Here is a 23,909-nt window from a genome sequence, read left to right as displayed (position 1 = left end):
GGTGACACGAGGGAACCTGAAAATGGTCTAAAGGGCACGTGGAGGGCAGAAGGGGGCGTGCAGGGGTTATGCTCACGTGCGGCATGCACACATAGGATACCTGTGCACACGCACTCCTACAGCAGGTGCATGTAGGATGGGTGGCTTTTGTCCGCTTTTCCAAGGGCTGTGACCCAGCAAGTTTGAGGACCACCGGAACAGACTCTACAAGCAACGTCCAGGAGTCTATTTGCCTTTCCGAAGGGTCAAGGTTGGTGCCATTTGCATTCGCTTCCGAGGAAGCGAAGCAGGGACACATGAGACCCACTGAGGCCTCCCAGAAGTGATCGCTCCCAAGGAGTCAGTCCCTGATGGTCCGGAGGAGATGTGTGGCACCCTGGAGGAGACGGGGACTCCCAGCGGCCATCCAGCCCTCCCGGGGTTTTACACATTGGGAGAATAATTCATTTCACTTGAATTCACAAGCACACACTAAGGAATGAAGCTTCCCATCTGTCCACTGACAACGCGTACGGGTCTCTCCCCTCCATGATGAGGTTAGTAGCAGAGGTCAGGGCTCCCACAGCGTGGTCCCCATTCCTTCTGTTACTTTTTTCAACCGAGGGAGACAGTGAAATATAGGAAGAGTCTACTTTGCCTGCCTCTAAAGCAGATTTGAAAACCTAGATAAATGAAGTGGATGATTTCTTAGAAAGATACGGTGTACCAAAATGGAGTCCAGCAGACAAAGTGCAAGCCGACTAATTCCCACACACACAATAGAGGAAGCAATCCTAGCCCAGCCCTGTAAAAAGGCACCAGGCCCGGATGGCTTCATGGGGGAATTCTATCCCAACTTTAGAAATGCGACAGTCCCAACAACACATCCATTGTTCCTGAGCATAGAAAAGTAAAGAAATCCAAACCACACACCAAAAAGGACATTACAGACAAGTATCGCTCATGAATACCACTGACAGGAATCTTAGATTTTATCAGACACCAGCCCCACCACTAGAAGAAAATAATACACAGTGACCAAGTAGGGTTTAAGGCAGTAATGTTTCAATATTAGGAAGTCTCATGTAAGTGAGCATAAGAGATCTAAGAAGAATAAAACCATATTCTTCCACAGACCCTAAGACGTCTATGACATAATTCAACTCTCATTCCTCTTCAAAACTCTCAAGAAAACAGGAATGGGTGGATACTTCCTTTACATATTAAAATACAGACACTTTGATCCTGAAGATGACACACGAGGTATTCCTGATAGGGTCGGCACAATAGGTGCTCAATAGTCAGCTGGAGGAGTAAACGAATAACGGCTCACGTTAACTGAGCACCTCCATTAACAAAGCCAAGGGTTTAATAAAATGCTCACAACAAATCACACTCTGTATTGATTTAAATAGGTCAAGCCATTCAAGGCAAATAATCCTGTGAGGGTAGTAGTATTTCAGCTTTCGACAGATAAGCAAACCAAGGTCCGGAGAGGTTAAATGACTCGCCCAGGGTCACTCTGGTGGTAAATGTTTTCAACTCCAGTCTTGCCAAAGTGCCAGGCCCTTTACAAACGGCTCTACGTAACTCTCATCAGATAAAGGAATAGTGAACCCTCACACAGTGGTTCCAAATGCTGGCTCTGAAGCAAGACGGCCAGGTTCAGGGTTCAACTTGGCCATTTGCCGGCTCTGCTCTCTTGGGAAGATTCCTCCACCGTTCTGTGCCTCAGTGCCTCCTCTGTAAAAAGAGGGTGACCACAGGGCCCACCAGCTAGGGTTGGCGGGTCATTACAGGAGCTAAAAGGCCTCTGCTACAATGTTACAGTTCCATAAAACAAGCATCCAAATTTCCCAAAATCCGTAAGTCCTGTCATCCAGTTCTGACAACGTCGGTCCCATTAGCAGGCTCCTTCCTCCCTGGACTCTTGCCAAGCTCATTCATGCACCAGAGTTAAGGGTAGCCCTCACATGCATCGCCAATATATTGTCGCCTGGGACAAAGCCCAGGAGCAAGCTAAAGGCTAGTGGCAGCCCTTGGAGAGCGCGGCCGTTCAGAAGCAGAGAGGTGACCCCATGAACATCCGGGTAAGCCAGAGCCAGGCCCACATCTGGAAGAGCTCGCTTAGCCTCTCAAGGCTCACACCCACTCTGTTCTTCGGCCATGATGCTTCTGTGCTCCCAGCAAGGAATCATTATTTACAGATTCCAGAGCAAACTCCCCACTCCGTAAGGGGGGCGGGGTGGCGCACATAGGAAATTCTTTCCCAAGAGCCAAGTTTAGAAAGGAGTAACTTTACGACAGAGAAACCTGACAAGCACTACTGTGGCCAAGTTGATCAAGGTCGATTATCAACACTGATCAATCAAGCCGATACTATGTACCCTTGATACGATGCGATGGAAACAAACAGTCACTTCACCTGCGTGGTCCTCCTCTCTAAAACCCATAGCCCCAAGTCCTTCCAGGAGAGAAACATCAGAAAGACCCTAAGTCGGGCACAATTCTACGGTATATCTAACCGGTGCTCCTCAAAACTCAAGTTCCCAAAAAGATAAAAAAAAATAACACAGACCCCTTGAATCTGAATAAAGTATGGACTTTAGTTCATCATGACGCATCAATAGTGGATCATGAATGATAACAAATATACCCAAAGTGATATAAGATGTTAATAAAACGGGGCCCCGGGTGCTCAGTATATGGGAACTCCCTGTACTGTCTTGACAACTTTTCTGTGAATCCAAAACGGTTACCAAAAAAATAAAGTTTGTTGGTTTTTTTAAATGATTCCAGGGCTTCCACTGTGGCCATTTAGACACCCATCTGGCGGCCACCAAGCACCACTTGCCAAAAAAAAACTATAAAAAGCACCTCCCATCAGATTTGGCTTGGAAACTATTTCCCCGGAAATCTCCCCCGTGCAAAAAAAAAAAAAAAAAATAGTTAGCTGATTGTGAATCTGGGAGGGGTGTATTAGTTCCCTGCAAAACATGACTTTAATCTTACCAAACAAAGACCACGGATGTTAAAGGGACCTTAAAGGGATCACTTGCAGATTCTTAATCGTATCTTTTCAAAGCAAAGGATGGCCTCCAGATTGCAACTCGAGAAGACTGGTCTCTTTTGCTTGCTAATTATTTCCATCTCCAGCCAAAACTCAGAACGATTACCAACTACTACCTTCACTTGGTATCCAAGTCAAAGCAAAAGCCCCTCACCTAAGGTGGTCAGTGAAGACAGAGAAGGAAGGAAAGTGAAAAGTTCTCATTCGCCTGCCTAGCCCAGCATCTCTGGGAAACGCCAAGCCCCCAAATGTCTGTGAGAAGTCCTCCTACACAACCCCTTCCTGCCCTCCGGATGCGGCCAAGCCCCTGTGCATCTGGAAGTTACCAACAGGCCTGCCCCGGAGGCTTTGACAAGCCCTGGGCTGGGCTGTCAAAATCAGGAAGCCCAGTTGGGTGGGTTTTTTTTGTTGTTTTTTTCCAAGACAACCTGCTAACCAGAAAAATACAGCGAGGTTCCGCATGCGACCTCCTTTTCCTTCTGACGAATGCTCCTGGTAAGCAAGAGCGCCGGCCCAGCCTGGGGAAGTCCCCAGCCACAGAGGGCCCTTCGGCACATACACTGACAGCTAGTTTAGGCAGGAATAGGCTTCTGCCTGAATCCAATCCGCAGGCCAGCCTTTCCCCGAACCCCACATCCATTAGGACAGCGGGGCAAGGGATCACTGTTTAACAAAGCTCAAACTGATCCCTTTAGGGGGACCCGCAAAAGCTGGCGGCCGAAACCAGGGAGGAAACGGGAAGGCTTCCTAACAGTGAAGCCGCGCCAACCTCCAGCATCTGAACCTCCTGTGTCTGAAGGCGCAGACAACCTCTTCATTAGTTTCAGCACAAAGTTCCCAACAAACTCGGCTCCCAGGCGCTGTTCACAGAGGAGAATCAGTTGCCACCTCTCTGTGCCCCGGTTCCCTCCCTGCTAACTCCATTCTCTGGCTTCCCCACCGCCTCCGTCCAGAGGCAAATCACTTCCTTTCCCCTCCGACGACCCTGCAGCTGGGGGCCAGCTGAGCCCCTGGCCAGCTGAGCCTCTTGCCACCTTTTGCTCGGCTACCGGCGACCCCCAGGGAGGAGAGCCGAGTAACTGCAGACTGACGCCCCACTGGGCAAGAGTGAGCCTACCGCCCCCTAAGGGTGGGTGGCAGCAGTCCCAGATGCCTCGTGCCCTCCCTCTCACCTGGGGAGACGCACCCCTCCCTCCCCACCCCACCCCCCTGCCCCGGGAAGTGTGACATTGGGAGCACAGAGGGGTCCTGTGTCCACTCCGCAGGCCCGAGCCCCCGCCCGGGCTCAGGGGGCCAGGCCGGGGGAGCCTCCACCGACCTTCGATAGGATTCAAATAGTCATAGTCGAAGAGGATGGAGAAGTCGAACTCGTCTTGGGGGCTGCCCCCGGGCTCGTGGCCTGGGGCGTCCCCGCCGTCGGGGTCGGGCTGCGGCTCCGGGGCGTCCATGGCGCGCAAAGCGGCGGGAGGGTGGCGGGGCCGGGGGCGAGCGCGGCCTCGGCCTGCTCCTGGGCACCCTCGCCCGGGGGTGCGAAGGGGGCAGGAAGCGGGCCCGAGAGGCGGCGGCAGCGGCGGGGTCGCTGTCCTCGCGGGGACGCACGCGGGCCCGGGGATGGCGCGCTGGCGCAGCGGCTGCTGGACGCGCCCGGGGAGCTGAGCGGCGGCGGAGGCGGCTGCGGCGCGAGCTTCCTGCTCCGGGAGGCACCTGTTGCGGCCCGCGGCGGGGGAGGCGGGGACAGGGCGGCCGGGCCGGCGGGGGCGGGGCCGCCACCGGGGACTCGGGGGAGGGCGCGAGGGGGGGGAGGGGCTGGCCGGCCGGCGCCCGGGAGGAAGGAGACCGCCCCCCCCTCCCCCGGCTGCGGCCGCACCGCCTCGGCACCGCGTTTAGCCACCGGCCGGGCCGAGCTGGGGGCCTCCTCCTTCCCCCACTCCCCGCGGGCGAGGCTGCGCGCTCTGCGGGGACCCAAGACCCAACGCCAAAGCCTCTGCCACCTGTAGTGTTGCCCAGCTGCTCCCAATCTTTTCCCTCCTTTCTCCTCTAAGCGGGGGAGGGGGGGAACCAATCCCTTCTATGGCAGACTGAGTCTCCAGGTGCCTCTGGGTGCCCACAGCTGTGGCATGATATTGACCTACAGTCACTTGTGTACCCCTGACCGCAGGTTCCCAGGACCTGAGAAAGAACGCGAGGTACTCTGAGAGCACAAGCCTCACTCTTACGTCTATACCTCGTTGGCCACCTACCGTGTGCCTGGTGCCAGGGACCCAGCGTGACCCAGACACTAACGACCTGGGACGTTCAAGGTGGGGGTAGGGGCGGGCATGAAGGTGATAAACGAAAGGACAAAGATCATCTTGAACAGTGTCCGGAGGGAATCGCCAGGGCTCTGGGGTAAGGGCTGGCTATTGGAGAGGCCTTATTCTCTTGGGTGGTCCCATAGGGCCTCTCTGGGAGGGGACATTTGGATGAACCTAACTGATCTGGGGAAAGAGTGTTCGGGCAGCAGGAACCAAAGGAATGAATCCTAAAGCAAGAAGGGGCTGGCTGTGTTGCCAAGGAAAAGGGGGCAGTGCATTCAGAGAGGTGGGCAGGTAACAAGTCTCCTGGACGCTTGTTATAAAGACAGATCCCATGGGGCGCCTGGGTGGCGCAGTCGGTTAAGCGTCCGACTTCAGCCAGGTCACGATCTCGTGGTCCACGAGTTCGAACCCCGCGTCGGGCTCTGGGCTGACGGCTCGGAGCCTGGAGCCTGTTTCGGATTCTGTGTCTCCCTCTCTCTGACCCTCCCCCGTTCATGCTCTGTCTCTCTCTGTCCCAAAAATAAATAAACGTTGAAAAAAAAATTTTTTTTTTAAATAATAAAATAAAGACAGATCCCAGGCCTCTCCGTGGAGCTTCGGATTCTGATTCCGTAAGTCTGGAGCAGAGGCTCAGGAGTGTGTGTTTTTCTATGTTTATTTATTTTTGAGAGAGACAGAGCGCAAGCAGGGGAGGGGCAGAGAGAGAGGGAGAGACACAGAATCTGAAGCAGGCTCCAGGCTCCCGACTATCATATCAGCACAGAGCCCAACGCAGGGCTCGAACTCACGAACCGTGAGATCATGACCGGAGCTGAAGTCAGATGCTTAACCGACTGAGCCACCCAGGCGCCCCAGGAATGTGTATTTTTAAATAAGCACCCGATGTGACTGTCATGAACAGGTACATTTGGGGAACGCTACATAGGAATCCAGTACCACGCCCACCCCACCCCCACCCCCACCCCCATAAAACAGTTCCAGGGGTCTCGGACCAAGTTAGCTGATGTCAGAAAATAGACTCATGGGAGCAGAAAGGGAGAGTAAACAGTGGTCTTCGACCCGTACAGCATGTTAGAATCACCGGGAACACTTGTTAAATGTGCCTAGGCTTCACTCCGGGCCCACGGAACCAGAACATCCAAAGTTTTTTGTTTGTCCGTTTGTTTTTCCCCAATGACCTCAGACGAATCTAAAGTGCATGCAGTGTTGAAAATCTCTGCATCAGAAGATTAGATGGGGGAGGTTCAAAGATTCCCAGAGAGCCACAACTTGACCTCACATGGGGAATGACTCAAATCCTTCCCCCTGTGCCAGAAAGAACTGAGAATGTGCATCCTTCACATTCTCACCGCTCTGCTCCATGAAGGCATTTGTGCAAAGCTAGCGATTGTCATTCATTCCACAACGATTCACTGAGCACCTGCCAGGTACCTGAGCTGCTACAGATCTCAGGGATGCAGCCATCAACAGGACGGCATCTCTACCCTCATCATGCGTGTATCCTGGAAGCAAAGAGACACAGCAATGAATAGGGGGTTCCAAATGGCACTGAGACCAGTGGTTCTTAACCCAAGCTGTGCATTAGAATCACCTGGAGAGCTGTTTAAAAATGCAATGGCTGGGCCCCACCGGAGACCAGTTATAATCAGAATGCTAGAACACAGGGCCTGGGCATCAAGGTTTTGTAAAACCTCCCCCCAGATGCTTCCAGTGTGTGGTCAGGGATGAGTAGCACTGGTTTAGACTCTCATTTCAGGGACCCACGCTGGGCTCAGGACTTGCCAACTTCCAGGGTTCCAGAAACCAGAGTTTCTGGTTGTCAGAGCAGAAAATGATCCTGTTCATTGGTTCCTAACCGTAAGGACAGCTACACTGGATGTATCCCAACACACATCTTAGGGCATCTGATAAATGTAGATGGAGGAGGGGAGAGTGATGACCCAGACTGGGACACTTAGAGCCAAGTATCTAGAAGGAGGTGGGTGCTCTGGGGTCCTTAGGACAGGACCCTGAGGTGTGGTCAGGGATAAACAAAGGAACCAGCCTACCCTTAAATAGGAAAAAAATAAGGGCTGCTGTCACCCTCATGTGTCCTTTCTCATTCCCCATCCTCTAATCAGGTAGGCATCTGTTGATTTTTCCTACTTGGAATCGTTCCCTGCTTCTGATAACAGCATCCCAGGGCGTTCCTTTGGGAAACTACTCTTGACACAATTTTGGTAAAACTTGTCCCCTCCTCCACTGGCAAAAAAAAGTAGATGAATGACCCAGGCTTGACCAGAGAATTTTATCTCCTCTAGCCTATGAGACCTACTGAGGCAGGGGGTATGACTGCCTCATTCATACACGGCTTTATGTCCAGTGGATGTGTGGATGGATAGATGGACGAATGGAAGAGTGGGTGTTTGGATGGATGGATGCATGGATCCATGGATGCATGCATGGATGGATGCATGGATGGGTGGATGGATGCATGGATGGATGCATGGATAGGTGGATGGATGGATGCATGCGTGCATGCATGGATGCATGCGTGCATGGATGGATGCATGCGTGCATGGATGGATGCATGCGTGCATGGATGGATGCATGCGTGCATGGATGGGTGGGTGGATGGATGCATGCATGGATGGGTGGATGGATGCATGGATGGATGCACAGATGGGTGGATGGGTGGATGGATGCATGGATGGGTGTATGCGTGGATGGATGGATGCATGGATGGATAGATGCATGGATGGGTGGATGGATGCATGGATGGATGTGTGGATGGGTGGATGGATGCATGGATGGGTGGATGGGTGGATGGATGAGTGGGTGGATGCATGGATGGATGGATTGATGCATGCATGCATGCATGCATGGGTGGATGGATGCATGGATGGATGCATGGATCCATGGATGGGTGGATGGGTGGATGGGTGGATGGATGGATGCATGGATGGATAGATGCATGGATGGGTGGATGGATGGATGGATGCATGGATGGGTGGATGGATGAGTGGATGGATGCATGGATGCATGCATGCATGCATGCATGCGTGGATGGGTGGATGGATGCATGGATGGATGCACGGGTCCATGGATGGATGGATGGGTGTATGGGTGGATGGATGGATGCATGGATGGATAGATGCATGGATGGGTGGATGGATGGATGGATGGATGCATGGGTGGATGCATGCATGGATGCATGGGTGGATGCATGCATGGATGCATGGATGGGTGGATGGATGCATGGATGGGTGGGTGGGTGCATGGATGGATGGATAGATGCATGGATGGATGGATGCATGCATGGATGGATGGATGCATGCATGGATGGATGGGTGGACGAATGCATGGATGGATGCATGGATCCATGGATGGGTGGATGGATCAATGGATGGATGCATGGATAGGTGGATGGATGCACAGATAGGTGGATGGATGCACAGATGGGTGGATGGGTTGGGTGCATGGATTGATGGATGCATGGATGGACGGATGGATGCATGGATGCATGGATAGATGCATGGATGGGTGGATGGATGCACGGATGGGTGGATGGATTCATGGATGGATGCATGCATGCATGGGTGGATGGGTGGATGGATGCATGGATGGATGGATGGGTGTATGGGTGGATGGATGGATGCATGGATGGGTGGGGGGATGGATGCATGGATGGGTGGATGGATTAATCAATGGGTGCATTGATCAATTGATGGAAGAGTAGATATTTGGATGATAGTAGATGGATCAGTCAATGGCTCAATAGAAAAGTGGATGTTTCGGGGCGCCTGGGTGGCTTGGTCAGTTAAGCGTCCGACTTCGGCTCAGGTCATGATCTCACGGTCCGTGAGTTCGAGCCCCGCATCGGGCTCTGTGATGGCAGCTCAGAGCCTGGAGCCTGTTTCAGATTCCGTGTCTCCCTCTCTCTCTGCCCCTCCCTTGTTCATGCTCTGTCTCTCTCTGTCTCAAAAATAAATAAACGTTAAAAAAAATTTTTTTTTAAAGTGGACGTTTGGCTGGAGGGATGGAGGGATGGATGGACAAAGAGAGTTTAACTCTCCCGTGTGAATAAGTTCCTTAGGTTTTTTAAGGCTCCTCCACCCTGAGGGTTACTCTGGCCACACAGTTGTTAGTGCAAGAGCCTCAATCGTTGCCCGAACAACGTCCTCTCGAGATACCCAGCAAGATGAGATAATGAAGGGAAGAGCACACGACAACTGACCAAGTGCTACAAACCCTTCGGCCTTTGTTCCTCTGAACAGAGGATATATTTTAAAAGCTTCTAAGGTTTGGAATCTGCACCCACACGATCCGAATTCTTTCAAGGGAAGAGGTTCAGACCAGACCCCGCCCCCAGTCTCTGCTGGCACAGTGGGAGGTGACAGGTGTTCCTCCTCTAAGGGCCACCTTGAAGGGTGGGGGTTGGGGTTGAGGGGGAAGACACAGTTTCAACTCCAAAATAAATAATTTGTGCTCTTAGGAGCAGGAACGGGGAGCAGAACGCGTGACCTTTATGCATTCAGGGGCCATCCCAGGGGGCGGGGGTGGGGCGGAGGCCTTGACATTGCAACTCTGTCAACCTCCTCTCTGACCTGCCACTGACCTCCTTGCAGAACCCTAGCCTTAGTTTTCCTCCAGCCCTTCCAACACAAGTGCCAGGGGAAGCCAGTGAGGCCCCTGAGAGCTCGAAACTTCTAGTCACACACTGTACTGCTCTGGCCCCGGGCCAGGAATTCGGCTCAATTCAACGAGCGTTGACCCTAATGTGTAACTGCACACTGAGGTAAGTGCCACGAAGAAAAGAAGGTGCTACAGGGCTTAGATCAAGGAAACCTGACGTAGATGGGGAGTTCAGGGAAGGCTTCCTTAGGAGGTGATGTTTCCCCAGAGACCAGAAAGTCGCCAGGGGACAGTGAGGGGAAGAACTAACAGCCAGCCCGCACAGTATGTGCAAAGGCCCCGAGGCAGGAGGAAGTATGAAGTGTTGGCGGGACGGAAAGGAAGACTGGAGTGGCAGGTGCTCAGGAACCTGAAGAAGGTGTAAGGTAAGGCTGGGAGGTAAGTGGGGGCCCTGGGACAACGTGGAGAATTCTGGACCTAAGAGCAATGGGGAGCAACCAAGCAGGATCAGGCGGTGTGCAACAAGATCATAGTCGAGTTTTTGAACAATTGCTTGGGTTCTGTGTGAAGAAACTGCAGGGTAAAGGGTTGCAGCAGAAGACCAATTAGGAAGTGCCTATAACCATGCAGGCAAGGGGTACCGGGAGCGTGAGCTGCAGCCACAGCAGCGAAGATGGAAACGGAGACAGCACATAACAGACACACATATGTACCCTCGTCCTGGGTCCATCCTTCCCCCTTCTAGGCTTCCTCTTAAAACGCAGCACAAATTTGATTCCACCTGAATACAAGTATGCGAGGGGCACTGGGCCCCGAGTCCTGAGGCCCATTCAGGTTGGCCCTGGAGGGACCCACTCACTGCTCACAGCTCCCTCCTTTGTCCCTCCTGGTCTAAAGCCCCTGTTTATCTGCAGCCCGGACCTCTCCCCTTAAATCTGGGGTCGTAGGCCCAGCTGCCAACCCAGCACTCCCTGTGGGCGTCCAACAGGCATCTCCAGCCGAACGTGTCCAGACCTCTCCGCTCCTGCTATTCCCAGCTCAAATATCACCCCCTCCCCGATTCACCCGGTTCTCTGACCCAAATCCAAGTGGTAGTTCTGGACCCGTCTTGTTTTCTCACACCCACAGGCAAACCCACAGCAGAGCTGGGCATCTCTAGCCTCAAAATGGAATCTAGGCCCGACCGTTTCTGGCCAACCTAAGACCTCTTCCTCCTTCCCCAGTAACCCACTTCCCGGCACGACTGCAGGAGTAGCCTCCTCCCCGGTCTGGCCACTTCCACTTTTGCTTTACCCAGAGCAGCCCGGGCGATCCTTTCAAAATACAGATCCGAGGAATCCTCCTGTGGCTTCCCCTTACGTTTAAGATCAAATACAAACACCTTGACCTACAAGGCCCTGGAGAAGCTGCCCCAAGCCCCAGCTCTCTTTGGATATCATCTCTTGCCACTCTCCCCTTCTCTGACTCGCTTCTGCCACCCTGATTGTCCACCTGTTCCTCGACCGTGCCAATCGTGGCGTCACCTCAGGGCCTTTGCACCAACTACTGCTGTCGATATTTGTCAGGCCACTCCCTCACCTTGTCCATCCCTCAGCTCAAACGTCCCTCAGAGAGACCTTCCATGACCATCCCAATAAAAATAACCCCCCCTAGCATTCTCTGGCCCTGCACCCGTGTTCCTCCAAGCCTTCATCTCTACAGTATATGGTACTCATCTGTATATTTCCTCACCTGTTTATTGCCTGTTCTTGTCACTGGAATGTAAGCCCCACAGGGGCAAGGATGTGGGTCTGCTTTGTTCACTGGTTTATCTGGGGTTGTCAGATTTAGCAGATTAAAAATACACAACACCCAGTTAAATCTAAATTTTAGACACACGACAAATTTTTTTTTTTTAGTGTAAGTATGTTCCATATATTATATGGGACATAATTTATTTTAAGTTTATTTATTTTTTTTTAATTTTTTTTTCAACGTTTATTTATTTTTGGGACAGAGAGAGACAGAGCATGAACAGGCGAGGGGCAGAGAGAGAGGGAGACACAGAATCGGAAACAGGCTCCAGGCTCTGAGCCATCAGCCCAGAGCCCGATGCGGGGCTCGAACTCACAGACAGCGAGATCGTGACCTGGCTGAAGTCGGACGCTTAACCGACTGCGCCACCCAGGCGCCCCTAAGTTTATTTCTTTATTTTGAAAGAGACAGCACGAGTCGGGGAGGGGCAGAGAGAGAGGGAGAGAGAGAGAATCCCAGGCAGGCTCCATGCTGCTGCGGGGCTCAATCCTGTGAACCGTGAGATCATGAACCTGAGCCGAAACCAAGAGTCAGACGCTTAACCAACTGAGCCACCCAGGCGCCCCTACCTGGGACCTATTTAAACTAAATATGATTCATTGTTTGAAACTCAGAGTTACCTGGGCATCCAGTACTCCAGCTGTATCTCCAGATCCTAGAATAGTGCCCAGCACATGGCAGGCAGTCACTAAAAGGCAGCTGAAGGAAGGAAGAGATGAAAGAACAGTGCCCATCATAGCTTCTCCTGAGAGATCAGTCCACACATGAGCTTGCTTCAGCAGGGGCACCTGGGTCCCCGCTTTCCTCAGTTTAATGGGACTTAAATTGTGTTTTGCACAATCAGCGGCCCAACCTCTAGAGTGGTTATGACACCTGTAATCATTTTTATAAGAGAGACATCTCATCTGACTCAGTGGTTTCAGGGAAATTCTGCCCGTACATGTTTTTTGGTGAGAAAGAAAAAAATACTTCTAGAAATATGTCCTGTTATAGAAAATATGCGCTTGGGGTTATTATAGCAAGACTGGGTGGGGGGGAGCACCTGTGTGGCTCAGTCGGTTGGGCATCCAACTCCTGATTTTGGCTCAGGTCATGATCCCAGGGTCATGGGGTCGAGCCCCACATTGGGCTCTGTGCTGAGCGTGGAACCTGCTTCAGATTCTCTCTCTCCCCCTCTGCCCCTCTCTCCTGCTTGCATGCAGGCTCTCTCTCTTTTTCTCGCTCTAAAAAAAAAAAAAATAAGACTGGTACATCGGAATCCAGTCACCACTGCCCCCACCCCCACTGACCTCCCTGATGGTCAATGGCACCCACAGTCCTGAAAACATAAATGTTTGGCCAAGGTTGGTGGGGGGGGACCTTCTGGTATAATAAGGAATGTCCCAGAGCTGGGAGGCCCAGGATCCAATCCAAGTTCTTCCTCTAACTCACTCTGCAACTTTCAAGCAAGCCACCTGGGCTTACTGTGCCTCAGTCTCTCCATCTGTAAGATGGGGGGGGGGAGTGAACTGGATAATACCTGAGCCCCGGTTCTGGCTCTAATATTCCAGGATTCTCTGACGCTCACCCGGGTGGCAGCCAGGGCCATCTTCATGGGATACAACCTGTGAAGTCACACGGGACCCCGTGCGCAGAAGGACCCTACGCTTAGTTGGCTCTGCCGTCACCGTCTTAAGATTCTTAATTTTTGAACATGGGACTGCACCCTTTCCCTTTCCACCGGGACCCGCAAAATGAGGCAGCCGGGCACGATGGCAGAATTCAACGAGCAAGTCACGATTCTCATCACGAACTCCACATCTTGACAACGCCCGTGGTAATAAAAGCTTGACTACAAAATGTAGGCACTGAAACCTTTCTTTTTAAGTCTAATCCAAAAAGTAGGAAGATTCTTCACCAGATTCCAGAAACAATCCCGCCTCGACATCAAGCACATCCTGGGATTCTCACCCTAGATGTTAATATTATAATTTATAGATGGATGCGTTGGACTCCCCTGGGCCTGGAACTCGGATAAGCCAAATGAGGCTAGATTCAAGCAATGTCAACATCTCAGCCATCAAATAAATGGTATTTCCATAAAATGTTTTTAAAAATCAAAATGAATGAGGTGCCTGGGTGGCTCAGTCGGTTGAGCATTCTACTTCAACTCGGGCCATGATCTCACCGCTTGTGAGTTCAAACCCCGCATCGGGCTCTGTCCTGACAGCTAGGAGCCTGGAGCCTGCTTCGGATTCTGTGTCTCCCTCCCGCCACTCATGCTAGGTCTCTCTCTCTCTCTCTCTCTCTCAAAAATAAACATTAAAAAAAATTAAAGGGGCGCCTGGGTGGCTCAGTCGGTTGAGCGCCCGACTTCGGCTCAGGTCATGATCTCAGTCTGTGAGTTCGAGCCCCGTGTCGGGCTCTGTGCTGACAGCTCACAGCCTGGAACCTGCTTCAGATTCTGTGTCTCCCTCTCTCTGCCCCTCCCCTGCTCACGCTTTGTCTCTCTCTGTCTTTCTCTCTCTCAAAAATAAATAAACATTAAAAAATTTCTTTAGTTAAAAAACACAGAAATCAAAATGAATGTGAAAAAAAAAAAAATCCATGGCAAGCAAACTATTCCAGAGCCTGAGGCTAAAGGAAAAATGAGCAATACTGATCCTGTCTTGATTTAAATTTTTTGTTTTTATCTTTGGTTTAGCATGGATTTTTGACATCAATTTTGATTTTTAAAATATTACTCATCTCGATTATGGAGCCTTCTGGGGTTTCCTTATGTTTCGCCTCCCTCCCCTCCCCCCCTCCCCGCAAAAGCCATTTTCAGGAACGAGCTCCTTATGAATGGGGGGAACAGCAAGACCGGTTTGAGACCCGACTTCTACTCCACTCTGCCACCTACATCGTCTTTTGAAGTCTGCACAGGACTTCTCCGCTGTGAGAAAACCAATCTCCAAGAGGGGATTGCTCTGAGGGAGCGAGGTTCTACTGAAAAAGTAGCCCCCCAACCCCCCACAGCTGTCCCTTGTCCCCGTGAGCCTGTGAGCTTGAGACCCCAGCTTCCGGGTTCTTGACTCCTCCTGCCTGGTCCCTGCTCACCCAGCACATCCCGACTGTGTTTCTCCTCTTGACGCCTTGCTTCCCGGAAGTTCCCCTCTGCCTTCCGAAACTGATCCTTAGCAGGGGAGCGTGGGGGCAAACTCACCTTCCCCGTAAACCCGCTGTCCTTGCCTTTAATTAAGCAGCGGGTGCCATGGGCGGCGGGGAGCTTCATCTGCTGCTGTTGACGGCGACGAAGGGCTGGCAGGTTGGGGGACCGGGGCTTAGCAGGTAAATGGCTTCATGTAGGATTGTCTCCCCGACTTTACAAAAGGAAAAATCTTTCCCTGACTTTCAGAAGCAAACGGGCATGTCTTCTATACCTTGGACTTTCTCCATAAGGCCTAGCTGTTACCTTGCATCTGGCAGACCCTTCATACACACCTCTGAGCTCACGGGGTGCGTGAATGAGGTAGGTCATCCAGAACCCACAGAAAAGACCCCGGAGATCTGGCAGACAATGGGTTTATCCCCTTTAGGACAGCCTTGAAAGTACGAACTTGAATTTAAAACAATAACACAGCAGCTAATGTGAACGGACCACTTTTTTGTTCTTGTTTATTTTTGAGACAGAGAGAGAGAGACAGAGCATGAGCAGCGGAGGGGCAGAGAGAGAGGGAGACACAGAATCCGAAGCGGGCTTCAGGCTCTGAGCCGTCAGCACAGGGCCCGACGCGGGGCTCGAACTCACAGACCGTGAGATCGTGACCTGAGCTGAAGTCGGACACTTAACCGACTGAGCCACCCAGGCGCCCCTGAACTGACCATTTCTATCTACGCTGAGAGCATCGCAGACATGATCTTTAAACCTCCAAGCACCCCCTCCCCATGTGGAAGGATTCCTATTATCCACTTTTCAGTTAAGGAAACTAGGCCCAGAGTAGGTCGTGATGTCACTTCTAAAGTCACACAAGCCACCACGGAAATGGTTTTGTCCCACACAAGTCTGATATTCATTACTGAGTCACACTGTTCCTCGGTTATTAGCTAAGGGCGGATTTGCTAAGGGACATTTTGGACCAAGATGAAACGCTGAAAAAAAAGTCTTATGACTCCCAGTGATAGCAGAGGACGAAGGAGGGGCTGAATTGGGGCGTCTCGACTAGACCGAGGGCAAGATGTGTCTGAAGTGGTTTGTATTATTCGCAAAATTAGTGGCATCTACTCCCGTCGAAAAACAGGGACCATTCCTTGCGGGACCCCAGGACCCCGAGGGAACACAGTTCGGGAACCACGAAGCCTCACACCCTATGGACTGGAAAGTACCACCTCTCCCCACCTCGTCTGCCCCACGCCGGTCCCAGCCACCAGTAACTGCCACCCAGGCCACCCCGACGGCCTCCCAGGTGCATTCGGAGCATGTACTCTTGCCCGCCAGAGACCGTCTGCACTTAATGGTCAGTATGGGCTTTTACAAGATTAACGAGACCACACCCTCTGCTGCTTAAAATTCCCCTAACGCCTCCCCATGACCCGGAGAGTGAACCTCAAGCTGCTCCTTCCCTGGCTTTCCTCCATGATCTCGTCCCCTATCACACTCCCCGGCCCTCTCGGGTCCAGCCGTACAGGCTTTCTCGCTGCTCACTGAATGTTCCAAGAACATCTCTCTTCTCGGGACCTCTTCCTTCTGCCTGGATGCTCTTCTCCCAAACGTTTCATAGGCGAACCCCAGGCCACTCAGCAGTCAGTGAAAAAGACACCTCTTCGAAGAGAAAGGGGGCCATTCAGTCTGAATGAGCAATCTCTACCGTGCGGGTCACGCTGTGTGTCTTCCCCAAATCATGTTCAGTTCCTAACCCCAGGTACCTGGAAATGTGGTCTTACTTGGAAATAGGGTCTTTGCAGATGTAATCAAGTTAGGGTGAGCTCTTTAGAACTAAAGGCTCAAATCCAATGCCTGGTATCCTTATGGAAAAAAAGGAGGGACACACACATACACAAGGAAGGCCACGTGAGGGCAGATGGAGAGACCAGAGAGATGTATCTACAAGCAAGGACTGCCAGGAGCCACCAGAAGCCGGAAGAGACGAGGAGGGGTCCTCCCCTAGAGCCTTCAGAGAGAACACGGCCCTGCCCACACCTCGATTTTAAACTTTTAGTCCCCGAAACTGTGAGAAAATAGATTTCTGTTGTTTTCAGCCACCCAGTTTGTGGTAACTTGTGAGGGCAGCCATAGGAAACGAATACTCCCACCCACCACCCATGCATGTACACGTACACGTATACACATATACATGCACACATATATGTGCATATGTGCATACGTATGCACACGTGTGTGCACACATGTACGCATGCATGCTTGCACACACACGCACACGTGCATACACATATACATATAAACACGCACACATGCATATACATATGCATGCATCTATACACACAATACATGCATGCATGAGTACATGCATACACGCATGCACGTATATATGCATATAGACATATGCCCACACACATATACACATACACATGCATACACGTATATACACATGAATACACGCACATGTGCATGCACACACACATATATACACATGCCTACACACACATACGCGCATGCATGCACGTGCGCATACATGCACACGTGCGTACACATATACACATATATGCACATGCATGCACATACACATGCATGCACATACATGCATGCATGCATGCGCACGTGTGTTGGTGCACGTACGTATGCACACACGCATACACACATGCACACATACGTGCATACGTGCTGATACCAAGTCATTCCCAGCTCTATTCTCCTACTTTGGTCTCTAGCATTTGACCCCATTTGAAACTATCTTGGATATTCCCGGGTCCACTTGCTTGCCGCTTGTCTCACGGAGGCAGACCGTCTCATTCCCTACTCCTTCCCCAGCATCTGGGATGGTAACCGGCACATAGTAAATGCTCCAAAATTGTTGATGAAAATGAGTTCGATGGTCAAGGGAGCTTTCTTAGAAGAGGTGAGAATGAGCTGGGCCTTGAGGAAAGGTGTGGAAGGAGGGGACAGCAGGTGAACAGGCTGGCCCGGGCAGAGGGAAGGCCTGAGGGGCGCGTGTGCAAAAGGAGTGAGTGGAATAGGCAGAGACTGGCTCCGGGGGCAGCAGCAGTGCCAGCGATGGGAGCACTTGAGTCACCGAAGAAGTGCCAGCGGAGCCCTGGCTGCCGAGAGAGGCTTTGGGCCCCTGGACAGGTCCGTCATGCTGGAGAAGATCAGACAGGGAGGGCATGGGGGCTGCCCGAAGTTACTGGGTGGCCCAGAAAGTCAAGGTGGAAGGCGGGAGAAGTCCCCGGCCCCCAGCCCCGCTCCAAATATTGTGGAGGGTCCCGCAGGGGGGCGTGGCCCCCTCTCGCGCTCACCGTCTCACGGGGTGGTCCCGCTGCAGGAAGCAGCGGGGACAGGACCGTGGGCCATTAGACGCCAAGCTCTGGGCATCAACAGGGTCTGGGCCTGCCCTCAAAATGCCTTGACTGCTCCCCGTCTCAGTTTCCTCGTCCCTAAACGGGGATCATATTCCATACCAGCCTCCTGGGGGTTTTGCGAGAAGCCACTGAGATAATACGGGTAAAGTGCTTGGCCGCACAGAATGTGTATGAAACAGAACACAGGTCACCTTATTGTTACGATCACTCAACCTAACAGGGAGCAACGGGGTGGAGCGGGCGGCACCCAGCCTCTGTGACCCTGGGGGGTGACTGGACCTCTTTGTGCAAGAAGGGCATGATAGCTCTCAGGCCGGTGTGAGGTTACTGGGGTGGTGCCAGGAGGGGTCCTGGCCCATAGCCGGCAGTCGGCAAGTAGCATTAGCTGCCGTGCTCTTTGAGACTGACTCATTGCAGACAACGTGGGAGCATGTGCCTGTTGGATGGCCCAGGAGGAAACTTGCTTCGGTCACCAGCCTTGGGGGGGAAATGCAAAAGTCAAAGTCCACCACTGTTATGAAAAGGACGCCAACGAGAGTGAACCAAACAGATGACACCCTGCTCCAGAGTTTATCTTAGCTCCGGGGCCCTAACAAGTCACATCACCCATCCTGTGTATCATCCATCCATCCATCCATCCCTTCATCCATCCATCCCTTCATTCATCTGTCCACCCACTTAATACAAAAAAGTACCGAGCACTTACTAAGTGCTAGGCACTGCTCAAGGCACTGGGGCCACAGGAGTGAACAAGACAGCTGCGGCTTCTACTTCCTGGAGTCGAAGTCGGAAAGAAGACAGGAGGGAAGCATGGACAGTTACCCCCCGTGTGACCAGCACAGGGCGGGGGCATCCAGTCCCGTCTGGGCAGTCAGAGTCTTAAATCCCTGTTCTAACAAAGGAACAAAAACAGAAACCTGCCTGGCTTCTTCCAGGTAAGACGTGAAATACTCAATCAGTCGTGCATGTAGTAAGGGAGACGTCTCCAACAAGAAAATCCACGAGGAAGCACCTGGCAATTGTTTTTTTTTACTTTGGATTCTTTTTTGGGGGGGGAGGGGTGGAGAGTAAATATTGAGCTAATGAGTTACACAGTAATAATGACAGCAATTATCTTGAAGTGGGCACTTTGAGGGTCATATTGTTTATTAAAAGATTGAAACTCTCCATAGATGAATAAATAATTGCCCTCATCCCCTCCAAGGGTCTCTGCTCCCTGGGGACCTTCCTTGCAACTCAGCAAATAAAGGGTTGAAGCCTGACCCAGCGGGGGAGTCTGTTGGGAACTGCTTCTGCTGTTCCCACCGGCTGATGCTCAGATGTTAAATGTATCAGCTATTACTCTACGTATTATTACCGTCATCCTTTTCAATGTGGGGTAATTGAGACACAGGAAAGTGAAGCTACCTGCACAAGGTCATGCAGCTAACAAGTGGCAGAGGCAGGATGTGACCTCAGGTCACTCGGATCCCAAGCGACTGACCTCTCTCCAGTGTAGAAATGTCACCGGGGCCCCACTGTAGTCACAGGAATAGACCTGGCCCCTGTCCTAAGGGGGCTTACAATCCAGTTAAGGAAAGTTCTTAATGAAGGTAGTCGGAGGAGCATCTGGAAAAAATGACCGCTGCTGTCTGAAGTTCTGGGGAAAGAGGGAGAGACCCACAGGTCTCGCGGGGGTCAGGGGGTGGGGGCGGGGCGATGGAGTAGGAATGGAAGGGCTGAGCCAGGAGGAGGGGCCTTGGAGAGGTCTCTGTCCAGTACAGGCAGGAGGCAGTGCCGACTTAAGAGCCTCCTGGCCATCGTGGGACTGTCTCCCTCGAGTGGAAGTGGAAACATTGTGATTTCATGGGCAAAAAGCTCTCCCTGACTCACCCTACAACTGAAACAAGTCAGCTGCTGCCTCAGTTTCCCTGTCTCTAACGATGATGCCTGTTCCCTCCCCATCCTCCCACACTTCTCTGTTTCCCTCCCGGGATATGTCAAGGAGCAATGTGGTACTGGGAAAAGATCCCGGGACCAGGGTCAGGTCTGCCTCGCTTTCCTCATCTGTCAAACTATAATAATATTAATGAGTCCCAGGGGCGCCTGGGTGGCTCAGCCAGCTAAGCGTCCGACTTCGGCTCAGGTCATGATCTCACGGTCCATGGGTTTGAGCCCCACGTCGGGCTTGGTGCTGACAGCTCGGAGCCTGGAGCCTGATTCGATTCTGTGCCTCCCTCTCTCTCTGCCCCTCCCCCTCTCAAAAATAAATAAACACTAAATTTAAAAATATATATATTAATGAGTTCCAGAGACAACAGAGCAAATGGTAGAGAGGCTGGATTCAAATTACAGCTCCATCACGTCCCCGCTGGGTGACACTTGGCCAGTCACAGCACGTCTCTGTGCCTCACTCCCCTCCTCCGTGAAGGAGACAAAAATTGCGTACTTACCACGCATATACAGTTGCCCTGAAGATGAAATGACTTCATACTTCTAAAATACCCAGCCAGTGCCCGTGTGTGTCTGCCCTCGCCACCGTCACGTGCCAGGCATCACGCTACTAACTTGCTGTGTGACCCGAGGCACGACAGCCCTCGTGGTCCTCGACCGTCAGGCAATCGTAGCACTTAGTGTGTGTTAACCTCCGGTGAAGCACAGAGGGAAGCATTTCGTGTGCCTGATTTCACGTGGATGCTCATGATGGCCCCACCGGGTCACCACGATCCTTATCCCCTCTTGCAGGTGAGGAAACAACGCTTTACAAGCCGTGATCTCAGCCCCATCTGCGCCACTGGGAAGCTCCGGTAAGGTAAAAGGGTACCTTGAGAGATTTAAAGCACCGCATCCCTTCAAAGAGTTTTCGCTGTGAAATCCAGTCTCCATATCGAGATGTCACTGTTTTGCATCTTCAAGGTGAAAGGAATTGCAGCCAACGTTTACCAGGTGCCCTACCTGTGTCACCTCGCCGAAGCTCGCAACAACTTGTAAGGGAGACGCTGTTACTGGCTCCATTTCACAGATGTGGAAACTTAGCCACAGAGAGGTTAAGTCACTTGCCCCAGATCACCCAGCTGCAATGTGGCAAAGCAGAAATTCTAATCCAAGCAGAAGACGGGGAGTTTGGGTCCGGGGTTGGGCAGAGTTCGCCCTGGGGTTGTTTATTCCTAAAATACTTTCCATCTTCCCACTTTAGATGAACCTGCACACACCTCTTCCAGATCTTCAGTCTTTCCCAGAACGCTGACCCAACGCCGCCCGGCAAGGCCAGTATTTTCTTACCATGCAAATATTTCTATTCACTATTGCTGACCCCACCCATCGGCATGCACACGACAGGTCTATTCCTAGGAGCGCGGTGGCGCTGAGTTTAAAAGGGCGTGAGATTTTCCCTCGGGAGACCCCTGGGCAGGACATGGGGGAAACGACTCACGCCAGCTGTCTTTGATGCCTGGGATTGCATTCTGTGTGCCCAGTTGCCTTGGCATGCTAAATGTGGATTGCCGGGAACAATGCGGGGCCCTGTCTCCCACATGCGTGCACTCACAGTGGCACGCACGCACTCACAATCCCTGCACACAAGAGTTCGGGCCAGGGAGGGTCGCAATGCATGTGCACGCCCAAAATACACATCCTTCGAGACCCTGAGAGAAGAGCGAGTTCATAAACCCAGAGCAGGGGTGTAACCGCCTCAATAAAATGTGAGGCTTGTTGGATCACACAGTAAAACAGAAGCCCAACTTCTCCTCCAGGCTCGCTCGCTCTCTCTCTCTCTCTCTCTCTCTCTGAATACAGCTGAATGTGGCATTCGTCTGTCCCCCACCGCCACCCCCACCGTCGTAACATCAAACACCACTTTTCGGTTTGTATGACAATAAAAGCCGGCTCGTGTCCATAATAGATCTGTCAGCCGGCCGAGAGTATCATTCTTACAGATGATGCGATGTTAGTAATGTGTTTTGGCCACCATTGTCACATGCTTGACCACTAGCAGAGAACAAGATAAACTGGTACCAGTAAAAAGGTTCAAAGCACTGGCAGGGCTTGCTTTCAAAAGTGCAGCTCGGCTAAAAATACATGTCACTGAGGTCTGCTGTGGAAAGCACACCATTTACCTAACCCAAGGCATTTGGCCTCATTCTGGTTTAAAAAAAAAAGAAAGAAAGAAAGAAAAAAGAAAGAAAAAAAAGCCCTTCAGGTTTATTTAGTGAAATTGTCATTTCTTTTGCCCCAGAACTTTAATCAGCCACACAGAGCACAAAACCTACATTCAACTCCGATTTTATGACACGAGCCTAACTCCTCCTACGCATATTTATTTCACTTAACTCTTGCAGTCCTGCCCTCTGGCAGTGTCCCCCCGCTATGCGCCCGGCTGGCCTCTGAAAAACACATCACGCTGCCTGGTTCCCACTCTGAACGCCCGCGTCGTTAGCGTCCGGCCGAGAGCCCTCGCTGTCCCAACCGGATGGCTATTTTCATATCATATTCTTATAGGCTAAGCCCCTCCTGTAAGGTCCAAATAGTATGATTCCGGGGCTGACTCCAAGAGGACGGGGAAAGACAGAAACCCAGAAAGGGGAGTGTAATCAGATCGCCAAACAAACTGATGGTACATTGCACTTAAAAGGGGAGCGGAGGACCATATCCACCAGGCACATCAAACGGGGGGAAAGAAAGTTGTTTAAATGTCCCAGGGCATGTGCCGCTCTAACTGTTGAAAAGCAAAACCCTCCTTACTGTATCTATGATACAGCAAAATGCCAAGCGTGTTCTCCTAAAGGAAGAAAAAAAAGCTAGACGAGGATGACGATGATGATGATGATGATGAAACTGAAAGGCATCCCCTGTCAAAAGCCCGGTGCTGAAATGGTTAAGCAGCTCGCGGGTTAGTAGCAAGAACCTCTCCCACTGTCCCACCGAGGGGACAGTCCTCACGACGGACTTGCCCAGGGAATCCCGGCCTCGGGACCCTTCACTGCCCCCCTGCCAAGTGGCCTGACGTTGGCTCCCCCCGCCCCCGGTCTCCCCTCCTGGGCCAGGGGCGAGGGCACCTCTCCTCCTGGCCCCTCTACCTGCGCGCGCACCCCAGGAGACCGCGGTCCCCGGGCCTCCCCGCGACCCGAGCCCGGGGCCGAAAGCGCTGCCCAAGAGGAGCGAAAGGGACAGGGCTGGAGGGCGGGAGGAGGAAGAGACCGAAGCAGGAGGCGATCGCTCGCTTACCTTGGTCCACAGACCCCATGATGCGGAGGGGTTGGCAGTGCCCCGGTCTGAACGCAGCCTCTCTCTGCATCGGGGGGCGGACGGGGGCTCGGCGCGCCGTGGGAGAGGGAGAGCCGCGGGGCCCGTCCTCCCTAAAGCATGCTCGCCGGGCTGGCCCAGGAGCCTGCGAGCGGCCCGGGAGCTGCGCGCCTGCCGCCTCCGGGCTCGGGCTCCCGGCTCCCGGCTCCCGGCTCCCGGCTCCCGCCTCCGGGCTCGGGCTCCCGGCTCCCGCTTCCTGCCTCCGGGCTCGGGCTCCCGGCTCCCGGCTCGCGCTCCGGCTGCGGCTCCCGGCTCCCACCTCCGGGCTCCCGGCTCCCGGCTCCCGGCCCCCGGCTCCCGCTCCCGCTCCCGGCGCGGCTGGGCGCTCGGGCTTACTCGAGAGGGAACGCGACTTCCTTCCCCGCGCTCCGTGTTTATAG

At 52.6% G+C, this 23,909-nt stretch overlaps 1 protein-coding gene across 4 annotated transcripts in view; it reads right to left on the bottom strand.

Moving 5' to 3' along the window:
- NFATC2 (nuclear factor of activated T cells 2) overlaps positions 1–23,692 on the bottom strand; it is a 160,006-nt gene extending 136,314 nt beyond the window's left edge. For 2 of the 4 annotated variants that reach the window (XM_043553662.1, XM_043553664.1), the window contains exon 1: positions 4,368–4,695. In XM_043553662.1, the coding sequence (XP_043409597.1) occupies positions 4,368–4,497 (130 nt within the window). In that variant the 5' untranslated portion in view covers positions 4,498–4,695. Of the gene's footprint in view, positions 1–4,367; positions 4,696–23,451 lie in introns of those variants that run through there. The other 2 variants (XM_043553665.1, XM_043553661.1) reach the window with 2 other exon arrangements.
- Positions 23,693–23,909: the final 217 nt, after the last annotated feature.

Source organism: Prionailurus bengalensis, chromosome A3, assembly GCF_016509475.1.
Source record: "Prionailurus bengalensis isolate Pbe53 chromosome A3, Fcat_Pben_1.1_paternal_pri, whole genome shotgun sequence".
NCBI classification, from domain to species: Eukaryota; Metazoa; Chordata; class Mammalia; order Carnivora; family Felidae; genus Prionailurus; species Prionailurus bengalensis.
The sequence above is the reverse complement of the archived record's forward strand: the minus strand, read 5'-3'. Positions and strand labels throughout refer to the sequence as shown.